This window comes from Periophthalmus magnuspinnatus, chromosome 2 (assembly GCF_009829125.3).
Source record: "Periophthalmus magnuspinnatus isolate fPerMag1 chromosome 2, fPerMag1.2.pri, whole genome shotgun sequence".
NCBI classification, from domain to species: Eukaryota; Metazoa; Chordata; class Actinopteri; order Gobiiformes; family Gobiidae; genus Periophthalmus; species Periophthalmus magnuspinnatus.
The window spans coordinates 10,890,088-10,905,860 of record NC_047127.1 but is presented as its reverse complement, the minus strand read 5'-3'; the positions used below and the strand labels follow the sequence as shown (position 1 = coordinate 10,905,860).

Below are 15,773 nucleotides of genomic sequence, written 5' to 3'. Positions count from 1 at the left end.
TATGCCAAAGTGTGTTTTGTAGCTAAAGTTTGTGTTCCCATTGCAGTGCGCAGAGGAGACGTGCTGGCAGCCTGGAGCGGCATCCGGCCCCTAGTCACTGACCCCAATTCCAAAGACACCCAGTCCATCTGCCGCAACCATGTGGTCAGTGTGAGCAACAGCGGGCTGGTCACCATCGCAGGTAACTCACACTCCAGCTAATATTCATGGGTTTAGTTTCCTGTTATGCTGTCAGTCAAAAGTTTGGACACACTTTTTCATTTATGTATTTTCTTTAATTTCATAGCTATTTACATTGCACATTGTATGAATGACACACATACGGAATGTAGTAAACAAAAAATAAACTCAAAATAACTCTGAACTTGTTTTAGATTAAACTTTTTTTTTTTTTTTTTTTTTTTTTTTTTCGCATTGATCACTGCTTTGCACTTTTGGCACTTCTTGACCCTGAGGCGGCACAGCTGAGAAGGGAAAGCCATTTCAGGAGACTTCATCATGAAGCTCATTGAGAGAAGGCCAAAAGTTTGCTGCAGTGTCAACAAAGCAAAGGCTTTGAGGATTTGAATCTAAAATATATAAATTTTTTATGTATATGTATATATATGTGTGTGTGTGTATATATATATATATATATATATATATATATATATATATATATATATATATATATATATATATATATATATATATATATATATATATATATATATATATTTATATATATATATATTTATATATATATATATATATTTATATATATATTTATATATATATATATATATATATATATATTTGAATAAGGTGTGTCCAAACTTTTGACTGGTATATGGTAAATATATAATATTGTTAATTGCTACGGCAACAGTCCTGATTTTTCATCATTCATTTGAAACCCATGGATATCAGTACAGTAATCACAACATGTCCATTTGTTGAAATACATGTCACAAAGACAGCGCTGCTGTTAAACCCTTTAAAAGTGTGTAAACAAATTTAAATACATTCTAAATCCCAGAGCAGAGGCAACTGGGGGCAAAAGTGAAGTGGGGAAATTTGGATTAACCACAGAATATAACACAATATGAAAAATCAAGGAGCAGTTATGTAATGGTCCACCAATAGTTTTTCATTGTATCTACATTTATATAACATTTTCTACCACAAATCATTGAGTGTAGTGTTTTTATGACATTTTTAACTGATATATAAATCCTGGAAATTCAAAATAATTGGTTAGTTTTACCTAAAAAAGACTTAAACTCCAAATACTAATGATTTTATATCAGTTCATCATCATTTAAAATATCGGCTTAAAGGCGTGGTACCTGATTTGTAAAGTCTTAAAACATGAAAAATAGAAGTAGTTCATTTTTAATGGGCTTGCAAACGTATTCCTCTCTTACTGTATGCATTCTGAGCATTCTAATTAATTCACAGTGATGAGTTTACAAACACTCTTCGCAATTCTCAGCAGCAAGAGTTTGCCGTGGCGGTAATCCTAACCGCAACTTGCATGCTAACTGCGCACTTCCTGTTTATCGGACTAGAAAACATTTTATAATTAGATGCAGTATATCTGTACTGAAGCAAGACACATGCACAAATCAAAAAATCAGGTAACATTGCCTCCTCTCGTCTCCATTATGTAATTTTGAACATTCTGACAACTCTTAGCTTTTTAGAGCAGGCCTGTTTTGTGCAAACAAAATCGACTTATCAGATCTTTTAACAATTTACTCACCCGAAGTTGTATTTGGAGTGATTGATGCATATTTGAGCAATCTTTAATCACTTATTTTCAAGACGCCATTTTGATGATTAATTCCCATTTTCACCACCACTGGTGTTCTGGAGACTGTGAATTTTGTTTTTAATCTGTGATACTTGTAGGATTCGGTAGTGTCACGTGGTCATTTTAGTACAAATGAAAAAAAATCTGCTGCTCATTAGTGTCATTAGTGTCTATCCAAGAGGAGCCGACCGCTTAATGGCTCTTTGTTGTGATGACGTTTAGGGCAATGTCAGCTCCTATTGGGCAACACAGTTTTATAACATGGAAGTCAGTGTACTAGTTTCTTTTATTAAGTCATTTAAGATCAATATTGTGATTAAAAATGTTCAAATTATAACATTGATTCATAGATTATAACTATAGAGCAGATACAGGCACAATATGGCTGTTAAGTACTAAGTGATGATTTCTGGAACTTTCCATATTTCCTTTCAAATCCAGTGACTGTGCTGTTGCGCGTGTTGCAGGAGGTAAGTGGACCACGTACCGGTCCATGGCGGAGGAGACCCTGGACGCGGCAGTGGAGGTGCACCAGCTCAAGGCCGAGCCCTGCAGGACTGTGGGACTGATGCTGGAGGGGGGCAAAGGCTGGACTCCCACACTCTACATCAGACTGGTGCAGGACTACGGACTGGAAGTGGAGGTCCGAACTAGGGCTGGGAAAAATGGAGCACTCACAATATCATACTAGTGTTGTCACAATACTGAAATTTCAAACTCTATATGCTAAGGAATAGACTCGATACTCAGGAAAGAATCATTCCTGTTCTGTGAATGTGACTTTTCTAGTATCAATACCTGCTCAAATGAGTATCTAGTTTTGATACTAGTTTTTTTATCCACTGCTGCTGAACGGACATACGCCATAGGAAATACTGATGTAGTTGAGCTTCATTATAAAATACTAGCTCATTAAGCTCTTTACATGAGCGTTACATAGGAAGATGGTTACTGTTACTAGTTACACCAGTTCAAGTTACAGGTCAGATCTGTGGAGAGGTGTGGCTGCTCACAGTACAAATGCTTAAAGACATTTCTGAGCAATAAACACACCTGTAATTGAATAAATGCAGGATCAGTAGGTATAATGCCATACAGTGGAATGTTCTAAGCAAATCAATAAAATCTCCATGGAGGCAAATATGTGGCAGACAGTCTCCAGAAAGTGCACTATTTGGCCTTAAATACTGTGTTAGCTGAGAGGTGGAAGCTGTATACAATGACTCGGCACAAAAATGTAACAAGAGGACTATTACTCGACCATTGTGATCCTTGATGACAGAGCTGACACATCCACCCGTGTCGTCTGGACAAACACTGTATTCACTTGTGTGTGTTGTGTGTAGGTGGCGCAGCACCTGGCCTCCACATATGGGTCCCGGGCATTTGATGTGGCTAAAATGGCACATGTGACGGGGCAGAGGTGGCCCATTGTGGGCAAACGCCTGGTATCTGAGTTCCCCTACATCGAGAGTGAGGTAAAGCATCTGCTCTGTGGCATTCTCCTGACCGGCCTCAAGCAACTAACTGTTCACTGCACCTAATCCAGGACTCAGAGGACTCAGAGGTCCATTAAGGGCTGTCACAGTTAAAGAATTACTTTAGAGTAACTTTATTAGTCTCAACACATAGTATAATGTGGTATACCAAAAGCTTTAGCTCTCTGCAACATGGCCAAAAGTTTTCTTAAAGAGTGGATATTATGCTAAATCAACATTTGAAGCTTTCTACTCATGTTGGATGTCATCCATGTTTCAGTTATGTTGCAATCTCTCCTGCACTATTCGAACCCTAACATGGTGATCAAAATATATCAGGGGATAGTATGTAAAACTCCATAGAAGAATAATACCCCCTGTAGGGACACCTTTTCCTCTTATGACGCAAGTAGGAACATGAAAAAGTATCATCCTCGAGCATCTAGAGCTTTCACAAAAGTTGAGCTATGTGCAGTTTGATCATAGCGCGGTATAATGATAATGACAGCTCTAAGAACCCTAGTCACAGTAGAGTTGATGTCTGACAGTTGTTATGTGTCAGGTGTCGTATGCCATCAAAGAGTACGCGTGCACTGTGATTGATGTGATCGCTTGCCGCACTCGCCTGGGCTTCCTGAATGTGCAGGCAGCGGACGAGGCTCTACCACGCATCGCTCAGATCATGGCCAAAGAGCTCAGCTGGAGCGAGGAGAGGACCAAGGTGAGAGAACTACAGCTACACTGCAGCAGTCTCACTGCAGCAGTGCAACTCCTAGACTGCGCTGTTACATGCACCAGGTGTCTGAGTATTGGCTTCTCCAGATGTGTTATTGGGTCTTAGAGATTCAAACCCTCACATCTCAATCATAGTTCCTGGGTTTACAGCATTTTGATAAATCAGTTTAAATTGGACTAGGCTACTTATCCAGTTTTCCTGGTGTGCATGTAAACGTAGTGAGTGTTGGGCTAACGCTCATTCATGCTCTGGTGTGGTTTGGATGAATGCAGGCAGAGCTGGAGGCTGCTCAGAAGTTCCTGTATCATGAGATGGGCTACAGAGCTCGTGACGAACAGCTGTCCAAGACGTCAGAGATCAACCTTGACTACCAGGAAGTCATCAGGTGCAATTTGGGAAAACAAAAAACAGAGTTGTGCATTAAAATGTTTTTGCGTCTGACTTTTTAACATTTAATTATGTAAATCTATGTCAAAGGGGAGACGTTAGCAAAGTGCATAGACTATATATATATATATATAAATGGACATGCCTAACGCACCAGCCGCCGAGTTTCAAACAGGAAGTTAGCATCGGCGCAGAGTGTTTTTTGTCCATGAATCACCCTTGTTGCAACCAAACGCTATGGGTGACATCACACTCTCTTAGTCCACTTCTATAATACAGTCTATGGTCTCTTTCTAACAGTATGGATCTTGCATAAGCTGTTACTGTGACAACCATTTTTTTGGCCCTGTTAACGATGCTTAATTACAGTGTCCTTGTCATAACGATCATGTTTCCTGCAGGTACAAAAAGCGCTTCCACAAGTTTGACAAGGAGTGCAAAGGCTTCATTACCACTGTGGACGTGCAGCGCGTGCTACAGGTGAGACCACTGACACCAAAGCGAATGTGTTTGGATATAATTGATCATATAGAAGCACTGAGGTTAGATTTGCCATTTATGTTTTAATAAGAGGATTCTGTTCAAAGTTCACATTTAAACACATCCAGGAGAACTGACAAAAAGACTAAAATATTAACTGAAAAACTAATTTCAGAACAGTGCAGATCTAGTTTACTTAAGTTTTCTTTGAAGGCACGGTGTACAGAGACCGTAAGTTCATCAAAACAGAGATGTTCCAGATTAGAGCTAAAGCTAGTTTTCATCTGCATCTCCCTGATTTACAGAAATAAATTACATTCAGTCAACAATAAGAACAATTCATACTGTCCACTCTCTGACACCCAAACACACTCACACACACATGCACACACACCCACCCACTCATCATTTTTTTCCACATCGCCCACCCCGACTTCACACCCACCTAGTCTCATTAGCCCAGCACTGACCTGTCTTGTCCTTCTGCCTCCTCCTCAGAGCATAAACGTCCACATCGATGAAAACGCCCTCCACGAGATCCTCAACGAGGTCGACCTGAACAAGAACGGCCAGGTGGAGTTTGATGAGTTCCTGCAGGTAAGGCGACCACACGGCTCAATCATTTAGGACTCTCAGGGGAAGTACATTTTTTAATCTCCTATTTCTGATTTATGTTATAATATGTTATGTCTATGTTATACAGTTGTTTCCTCATCAAAACCATACCTGGTGTTTTGGTTCATTTACACATGTTTAACACACAAATCCGACATATTTAGGCCGAATTCTTCTCTCAAACTGAAAACACTCTGTTCCACCTTGTGATGTTATGTCATAATACAGGAAGTGCTCCCCTGTGTTTTAAACTTCATACACCTTCAGTAGAATCATTTGGTTAATTTTAGCCCTGGAATTTCCCATCTCTAGTGAACTAAAGGTAAAAGGAGCTGTTAACTTGAAAACTACTTCTACTTGACATTACAAGTTGGAACAGAGTATTTTAAGCTTTGGAGATGTAGACAGACTAATAATAAAGTGTTACTCAAATACCTGTTAATTAACAAAACACAACTCCAGGTATCTTTTTGATGAGGTAACAACATTCTAACAAGGCTTAAAGCTCACAAGAGTCAATTTAATATAGGACCTTTAAAAGCATTCAGTTCTGTGTGGTCTGTGTCCCTCTTTGGACAACCCCCTCACATGTGGAGCTGCAGACAAAGAGCAGCTCATTAGCAGTGTTTGAGTGCTCTGTCCTCCGCATCTCACTAATAGTCATTATGTTTGACACAGTGACACACAGAGATTCACTGCAGGGGGGGTGGGGGGTCACATTCACACATGGGGACAAGGGCTGGTGTTAGTCTAGGGTAGTGCTGTCACCATAAAATGTCAAATGTGATTTTGATAATAAGAAAACACCATGATACTTAATACTTATTTTCATACCACAATGATCATAATAAACACAATGCAATAGTAGTTTCTTAAATATTATCTTAAACTAAACAGGACCATCTGAAACTATTCAGGAAATCAGGTTCAATTTAGTCCTACATATACATTTTTGAAAAGTGGACATATGGATTCTTATTAAAATTTTCTTTTAAACATGCTTATATTTATATTATATAAACGAAGTGGTGTTAACTTGATCCAGAGACGGGTGTATGTAAAGCTGAATATATGCCATGTCTAATATGTCTCCTCATTGTTGGTCCCTGTCCCTCCCTCTGCATGTGACTAATCTGAGCACATACGGTCTCCTCTAACCCTGTGTGTGTGTCCTCCAGCTCATGAGCGCGGTGAAGAAGGGCCATGTGTCTGACAGTCGCCTTGCCATCCTGCTCAAGTCAGCGGAGGAGACGCTGGACCAGAGAGGGCCTGTGACGGTGGACCGCAGCGGGGGAGGCGTCTGACCAACACAACCATATACAATGAACCACTTTAAAGAGGGGGTACTATGCAAAACCTATTTTTGGAAGTTTCTACCGTTTATGCATGTTTGACTGATCTAGGGATCTCTCCGAGTACTATTCAAACCCTCCTAACAGTTAGCAGTACGGTCCTGTACAAGGCCCCGCCCACAAACCTACGTCACCCATATCTCGGCATACTCACTCCAGAAATATAGAAACGCATGATATAAAACTGTACACAACAACTTCACAAATCTGATGTGCAGTAGTTTCACTAGTGGAGTGCACATATTGTGATAGCACTCTGAAGGGGGAGTGACTTAACGCGGGGAGCAAGGGGAGGGGGGACTCGGAGCTCAAAAACAAAACTGAAACTAATTAGACCTGTCATTACGTTGTTTTTACAGAATAGAGCATTTTCAAAACAATAAAAGGTAATCTAAATATGGTCTAAATATGTTCTGTGTAGTACCCCTCTTTAAACACTGGACAGGGGCTTATGGTTCCTCAAGTGAAATTCACAGTAATTTTTTTTTCATATTAACTTTTATATAGAAAACAATATATGGAGGCTGATCACCTTTGGAGGTAACTAAGGGTTCTGTTAAGTAATATATTAATAAGTGTCATTTGTCAAGTTTCTGACTTAGGATTTTAACACATTTTACTGAATATGTTTGAGTTTGAGTATCTAACTCTAATTTTACTTAAATAACCAGACGTGTCTGTCCATTTTGAAGCTGTTTAGTTTGATTCAAATGCGATGATTTGAAAACAATGGCGTAATCAAGAACAGTGCTTATGGCCAAATCAGACCTGGAGATGTCTGCCTCCTGCGCCGCTCCAATATCACTTTTATACCGTCTTTTTACATATTTTTGTACTCATACATGTTAACACGCTTATTTTTACTCATAAATACTTGTTTTTAAGGCAACTAAACTTTAATTTGGTTTCTTTTTTAAATGCATTTTTCTGTTCAAACTAATATTCTGTGTTCTGTGTTACTTAATGACACTGTTGGCCTTCATACATAAAGTCTGTAAGATAAGGTTGGGGTTAGGTTTACGAAACTGTTTATTTTATTACAATAGACAGAGATAGAGCACAATGTAATTATTTTTAAACATACAAATATATTTTTACAGTGTTTTGTAAAACCACTACATGCACAGTGTATTTTTAAAGGTGCATCATGTAACCTTTCTGGTGGGTTTTCATTTTAGTACTTTACTTGGAACGTTTCACAGTATGGCATTAAGCTTGTCTATCCCCCAGCCAAGATACAGGTCAGATCTGTGCAGAGGTGAGATGTAAGAAGTCATATGTTTAAATGCAAGATGAACTGCGGTTTAATGCCATACTGTAGAACATTAGCAATGCAGTAAAATCTCTGGAGACAAGGAGATTGTGAAAAACCAGGCTCACACCAGATTGATTTGTGTGTCACTCTAAATTTAGTTGTACGTATTTATCGGTCTGAAACTTACATCAAGTTGAGATTAAAGCACAGACATCTTCCCTGTCCACCAATGCACAAAACAATTCCCTTTGCACAATTTTCACAAGCAAAATAGTCTGTATTGATGCTAAAATAGGCTGAAGCATGTCTGTTAAAATGGGCTGAAGTACGTCTGTTAAATGTCTGTTGATGTTGCCATATTTGTTTTGTTTCTCTTGAGCGTTTCGTCTTTGGTTTTCCCACAAACCTCAATGCTGCCAAGATGGATTCTTGTGCGGTGCAAAGTGTGCAAACAGAACCCCACACCAGAAAAGTTACATACTGCACCTTTAAACTGTTTTCCTTTCTTCAAATTAAACATAAGAGTTGCCCAATTCAGTTACAAAATCTACAAATCCAATCAAAAGTCCAGCTGTTTGGAATGAGCTTCCTTTTGTTACTCTTGCACTGCTCCTTGTTTTTACTTCACTGTGCGTTTGTTGTTGTTCTTGCTATTTATAAGAAATAGTTTGAGATTTGATAGAAAAGATGTGAGGGGAACAGGAGGGATTCCACTGTGCTCACTCCTCTTTATAAAGATTGTCTCTGAGATGCAGACGACACTTTCTCGCTCTAGACGCACACTGTTGGTCCAGTATAAGAGGACACATTTCTACTGAGTTTTAGGTTACTGCTGCTGCTCGTGTGCTACTGTTATGATCTGAGATTTGTACTTTTTAAATGTAGAGTTCTCTTTTATTTTGACTTGATGTATACATGTCTATATTGTGTTCTTCTTTCTTGGTGTGTTTGGGATCGAATGCAGCTTATTACAAGATTTTATATATATAATTATAATAATATAAGAACCTGTTTATTGTTTACTGTTTATTTACCGTTTACTTGTCAATAAACAAAACTATTTCTATGGAATTTCTAATCTTGCCAGAACAGTGTCGACACTGTTCTCTTTACATCGACTCAATTACCTCAATATTTTTTAGATTCAGAGCCAAGATACTTCCTCCCAAAAAAGGTTTACATCTTGATACAAACTGCTCTTCTTTCCTGGTTTGTTTGGCCCTACTAGTGATGCAGCTTTTTCACTTCTGATACTAATTCCGATACTAGTATTTATTATACAGTGCACCTTTAATGGACTTATACATTGTTTAACTTTTCTTATGAAGGATGCAACATCTGCTTGTCTCTATGGAGATGTTATTGCTTTGTCTGGAATTGTCCACAGTATGGCATTAAACTTATCTATTTCTGGGCATTAAAACACCTGTAGTTGAATAAATGCAAAATAAAGTGTAATGCTATACTGCGGAACATTTCAGGCAAAGCAATATGATTTCCATGGACACCAGCAGGAGGCGAACTCCACTCCAGAAAAGTTACATAGTGTACCTATAAGTGTAGCTACATTTGACTGCTCAAAGTAAGATTTTAATTCAAGTCATTTAGCCGGAGATTACTGTTTTGCAGTGTACTAGAAATACCATGGTTAATCAATCTCCCTTTATCTGGCTCTGAGGGGGGCAATATAAGCATTTTGAGCAATAAAATACAATAATAACAGAATAGCTCAAACAAAAGTCTCAGAGCAGCTAAACAAGTTGCATAATCAGACCCAGTGTCAGGGCAGTGAGAGGGGAGTAAAAGCTGTCAGGACAAAAGTGTCCCTGTGTTCTTTGTGTCCTGTGCTTTGTTTTTTTGGTCCAAGTGTTTCCTCTGCAACATATTCTGCCATATTTCATGTTACATTGTTGTAAAGAGTCTGTAGCATACCTAGCTCCATGCAGCTGAAATCACACATACTCCAATAGTCCTTAAGTCCTCCTTTGAGCTGTGCATGCTGCACTTCTTAGTTGGCCAAAATGTTAAGCTAAAAGTTTAAAATCAAAGTATTTTAAAACCCTAAATGATGCATCATATAGGACCTTTAATCTGATCTTGTTGCCTGCACAATGCTATTGTTGCTGTGTAAATGTGTGTATGTGTGTGTGTCGTATATGTTTTCATGTTATGGGATGGAGAGGTTTAGCCCAGGGGAAAACACTGTCATGGTCTTTGTGCATGCGGCGTGTAAACCTAACCCATGTTTTTGCATTGGAACTGTCTCTGAGGAAATGTATATGTGCCTCTTTAAACTGCAAAAAAACCTTCAGAATATCGAGACACTGTGGATTCTAATCCTGCCAATGTAGATGGATGGAGGCTATTTACTGCTTTTGGATGAAATTTCATCTTTATCTGGGATTTAACAGGATTGTCTTTCTCTTGTCTTTTTGCATCCGAACTGTAAAAAACAGAATAAACAATGCAGAAATGAAAAGTATCAGTTGCCTCCCCTGTATTGTCCAGGTGCCTTGCACAGAACATCCTGACCACATGTTTATCGGGGAATTAGGTTAAAAATTGTTTTGTTTTGTTTTTTTCTATCAGGGTGCAGTACTGATTAAAAATATATATACAACGTAATATTATTATTTTTGTATTATCTCATTGACAATATACAACAAATTTTTAAGCAACTCATTACAAATATGCTCAGTCGTGCCCTTCAGTGTCTTAGTTTAAGTGCAAGGAATGAACAAAAAGTGCAGTGGCTTTACAGTAAAAACACAAAAGTTCAGAAATGGACAGATTTATAGAGGTCGAGAGTGTGACGTCACATCTCAAAGAATTTTCAGTTAGAAACATGTTAAACCAATGGAGATTTTAAGATGCTAAATGCTAAAATTAGTGTTCATTCAAATGTTTTCTGATACTACAGAGTGATAGATGCATTTACCAGAAACGACCCAGGAGTTTATCAAGTTGTTCCATCACGCTTTTTGCTTAAATTCTGGAAGACCTGCATGGGAAATGAGAAAAAAAAAGACCTGGAATGTATATATTTTGTCTCCATACTTTGCTTTTTTCTGTATTATTGGATGTCAAATTAGTAGACTTTTACGGACACCTTTTAGAGCAATTGGGGTATTTAAAAACCTGCTCCACCAAAAAACGCAAAAATACACCTCTTGAAACTGCTTCACTCCTTGGTGCACCAGCAGATATTACAAACTTTCTGTGACAATCTCAACTGAACAAAAGGTAAAACAAACAAATTCAACTTCACGATCTTTATTTGACTGGATCTGAACGCTATGGGTGATGTCACACACACTTAGTCCACTTCTTTATACACTCTAGGGTGCACACTCAATTGTTGAACTGCTCAGCTCGTTTAGCGCCTCCTCCTTGCATGTAACCCAGTCAATCTATAAAACAGGCTCTACACTCTCTCAGCTGCTCCCCTGTAGTCTCCAGTAGTAGTGGTGGTGGTAAAGAATACTTACACAGCCTTTGCATCTCTTTACTTAACTGGGCTGAGGGCATTGAACCAAAATCACACTGTGGCCTGGTCCCACTGTGCCTCTGCACCTCCTGAAGGAAAGAAAAGGAAACGATGAGCATGTTACTGTAAGCACACAGCAGTAAGGACTGTGATTTGATGGCAGAAATTCTTAAAACAAGTCTGGAAATTATTTATAGACTGTGCAGGGCTTCTATCTATGACATCACAATCCTGGGAAATTTAAAAAAGTGTTTGGTGAGGCTCAGAGGCAAAATGCTTTTTACAGAGGATTACGAAAACCCGTGTGAATGACATGAAATGCAACTCCAGATATGTTTTTAATGAGGAAAACAAAACTCAAAAAAGTCAATTTTGGCTAATATATGTTCTTTAAGTGAATCAGAAAGAGTATGTTTTATTTTAACTATGATAAATTGTATGTGAAAGCTTCATGGGAGAGACACAGATTGTTTATGGTCTGGTTTGGAGCTCTTAAAAAGTGGATTTGGAACTTGTCTCCACTTATCCTTTTCATTCATTTATTTGTTTTGATTATTCATCCATCCATCCATCCATCCATCCATCCACACATATTTTTAGTGGTTATGGCAAAATATTTCAGTAGCAGTTCAGCTCCACTAACCCACAAGTTGGTAGTGTGATTGCTCTTACAGATTCACACTGTTGTTGTGTCCTTGGGCAAGACACATGACACACTTTGTCCCCAGCGTCATGAAGGTAGAAAAGTGTTTTACCATTCACCATTTACAAGTAGATGTTTACGTCACCTGTCCTCATGTTCCGATCATCTGCTTTTCCGTATTCCTGAGCTGCTATGGGCCTCCCTCTCCCTCAGCTCTTGTGCAGACACCTCATTAAAAGGCAGATTAGTGCAGTGTTCTCTGAAAATGGGGCCCACTACACCTGCGCAGGGCCCCGGCTCAAAGCGAGGCCCTGGGGAAGTTTAATCTCTCTCACCGGGAGGCAGCCACACACCAGCTAAACACAGACTAAACTACATACTACATGTTTTATCTCTTATTAATGTAGAGACTAAGACCAAATGAGACTGAAATGTGGGGATTGGCGCTCCCTAGTGGCTAAAATTTTGTTGGAGGACAGGTCAGAATGAATTATTTGCTGTTTAACTGTCAGATTGCAGATTTGTTGACCTGGTTTACTTGTTTCAAAGATGTGATTGTTGTCAGTTGTGTCAATTTTAAGCCATAAAATTAATATGGCAATTTTGTGGAGCTGATCCCAAACAAGTAATGACAAGGTTCAGCGTTTGTGGATCTTAAATTTGGAGATTAAAAGCAACATCAGAGTGCAGTGTGGCCGCCTCTGCCGTTTCAAAGTGCCTCTGACCTGGTCTTTTTCCCTCCTCTCCTCTTGTCTCCTCTCCTCCCTCCTCCTTCCTTCCGGTCTTTTGTCTTGCGTTCTGTGTGTGAGGAGTGTTTCTTGAGGAGGTGAAGGTTGAGCTTTGCCTCAGACTCATCCCAGTGCAGGTCCCGTCTCTGCCTTGAGGACATGTGGACGAGGTAAATGTCTCATATACATTTGTATGAAACATGCAGCACTGTGTCTGTGCTCTCTGCCTAATGCTTTTATGTCTCTAGGATCTGGAGGCTATCTCTGCCACACACATGGAGCTATGAATAGAGCTTATGCAGATGATGTCACAACATTTTTCCCACTGAGTAATGAAATGCTCTTAAAACACATCGAAAATATGAGAGAGGAGCTATAGCAAATCTACAAGTCTACAACTTCACCCCATTAGTCTCACCTGTCCAGCCAGGAACCACACGCTTTACAAAACTTTACAAAGATGGTATCACATAAGGACCATATCCTGTGTACCTGATTCCAGATAGGTGTGATTGACAGGTGGGTGAACCAATCAGAGAGATGCATGCTCTGTTTGTGTCAAAACAAACATAGCGGTTTACATGTAAGAAAGGAAAAAAACACAACCCAGAGCACTGAGAAAGAGCAGATTTCTGTAGAATCAATAATCAAAGCACCAAACTAATTTATCTCAGGTATAAGAAGTTTTATTTTGTTCTGAATGATACAAGAGAGCGAGAGGAGATGTGTTCTGCATTTGAGAGACACGTGATACAAACCGCCTGTGCTCAGGCTGTGCTCAGGCTGTCCCAAGTTAGGATGGAGGTTTGTCACAGTCTGTGGTCCAATTAAAGGCTCTTCAGGATTTAAACAGAATATGTAAGGGACTGGGTGATCATGCAAACCATTAGCTAACGAGCAAGTGGTCCAGTTGGAGAAACAATGGAGAAACTACTTTTAGCTTTAATTTTGCCATAGCAAGTTGATCTGTGCAAAAACAATAGCCCCACTGCCCAAAAAGTAGACAAAAAAGCAAAGAAACAAATTTTGTCTTTTATTCTGCCTGCCCACAGTTTTAATACAGGGGCGGTCAGGTGTTATAACTGTTAAAACATGTTATATTTTCATCAGAATGACAGAAATTGAACTTTTTAATTGCAATTTTACAAACTAGAAACAATGCCCACTTTGAAAATCCAACCAGTCACAGCGCAGTTGTCTGACAGTCGTGTATCATTAAGACAAAGTGAAGTCTACAACCAATCCTCTGTAAAAAACACATTTGCTTTTCCTCTTTTCCTCTCCACCTGAAGAGACCTCCTCAGATCACAAGTCTGTCATTACTATTCCAGTGTGTGTGCTGCTGTTTGGGGAGCACTCACACAAACGCACATAACTCTGAAACATCCACAGGTCTGAACTCAAGCTCACTTCAGTCATACGTTTGGCACCAAAAGTGAAAGTGCATATAACAGGATAGACTACTAATCTCACTAACACGTCCTTCACACGACTAACATGAATATATTAAAGATTATACTAAAAATCATACCCAGTTTTCTCATCTAGCTCACACAATAGTACATTATTATCCCACAAAACCTGCTGCAACTTAAATGAATGTTTAAACTGTCAGAAAAATGTGTTTCTTTAAAGTGAATGATGCAGTCCTTGTATTGGACTGTTGTCTAAAGGCAAAGATCTCGACTTACCGGTCAATCTACATTCCTCCCCTCACCTGTGGTTATGAGCTCTGGATGACGACAAGATCACACACACAGGCGTAAATAAGTCTCCTCCGCAGGTCTGCAGGGTCTTATAAGGACAGGATGAGGAGACCAGTCACCCGGGCAGAGCTCAGAGTAGAGTCGCTGTTCCTCCATGTCGAGAGGAGCCAGCTGAAGTGGCTCAGGCATCTATTCCAGATGCCCCCTGGACATCTCCCGGGGAAGATGTTCCAGGCACGTCCCACCCAAGTCTGGGCCTCTCTGCTCAGACTGCTGCTTCCGTGAGAAAATGGATGGACAGAGAGGGTTTCCTCTTTGGAGCTCAGAACTACCTCCTGTCATTTACCTTTTCAACTTTTCTAATGAATGCCACGTTTTTGTCTCCATGGAAATGTTATTGCAATGTACCATGGTATAACATTAAACTTATGTATCTTGTATTGCATGTATGGAGAAGTTTGTATTACTATAATACTTACTGTGAACTCCACAGAGCCGACATAACATGGCCTGGTAGCATCACCTCCATGGCAATTGATACGTTTAATGCCATATTATGCAAAATTCCAGGTAAAACAATAACCTCTCCATGGAGACAAGCAGATGCAAACACTTTAAAGTGTCAGAGAAATGTGTTGTGTCGTCTACACTGTCACTGAATAAAATGTGTTCCTCCTTTAAGTCTTGACACTGTAGTTGAACATCAGCATCAAGAATATGAATGAAAGAAAAAGTGTTATATTTTGTGCTTGTCAGTAGAGGGCGCTGTAAAGCAAGAATCACATGTGTCATTGCAATGAACCATCTCATCGAAACTAAGAGGTGAGTCAGGGAGCCAAAATATACTCTATATTACTTCCAAATAGAGTTGTCAAAATATAAAAAATCACAAACTAATCAAACTAGTATCAAAAGTAGATACTGATTTGAGCAAGTACTGATACTAAAAAAAGTCACATTCACAGGACAGAAATGAACCTTTCCTGAACAGTTTTAGAATGATTTTGAGCTGTATCAGAATGATTATAAGACACATAGACTCGTATAACCCATGAACCACTATGGAAGCTACCTGGACGACTGAGGGATTACACAGATATAAGGCCACATG

At 39.2% G+C, this 15,773-nt stretch overlaps 1 protein-coding gene across 1 annotated transcript in view; it reads left to right on the top strand.

Annotated features, from left to right (window-relative positions):
• gpd2 (glycerol-3-phosphate dehydrogenase 2 (mitochondrial)) overlaps positions 1 to 10,577 on the top strand; it is a 30,100-nt gene extending 19,523 nt beyond the window's left edge. The window contains exons 10-17 of the mRNA XM_055228105.1: positions 47 to 181; positions 2,263 to 2,438; positions 3,142 to 3,273; positions 3,836 to 3,994; positions 4,282 to 4,394; positions 4,798 to 4,876; positions 5,375 to 5,473; positions 6,670 to 10,577. Coding sequence (XP_055084080.1) covers positions 47 to 181; positions 2,263 to 2,438; positions 3,142 to 3,273; positions 3,836 to 3,994; positions 4,282 to 4,394; positions 4,798 to 4,876; positions 5,375 to 5,473; positions 6,670 to 6,795 — 1,019 coding nt within the window. The 3' untranslated portion in view covers positions 6,796 to 10,577. The remainder of the gene's footprint in view (positions 1 to 46; positions 182 to 2,262; positions 2,439 to 3,141; positions 3,274 to 3,835; positions 3,995 to 4,281; positions 4,395 to 4,797; positions 4,877 to 5,374; positions 5,474 to 6,669) is intronic.
• Positions 10,578 to 15,773: the final 5,196 nt, after the last annotated feature.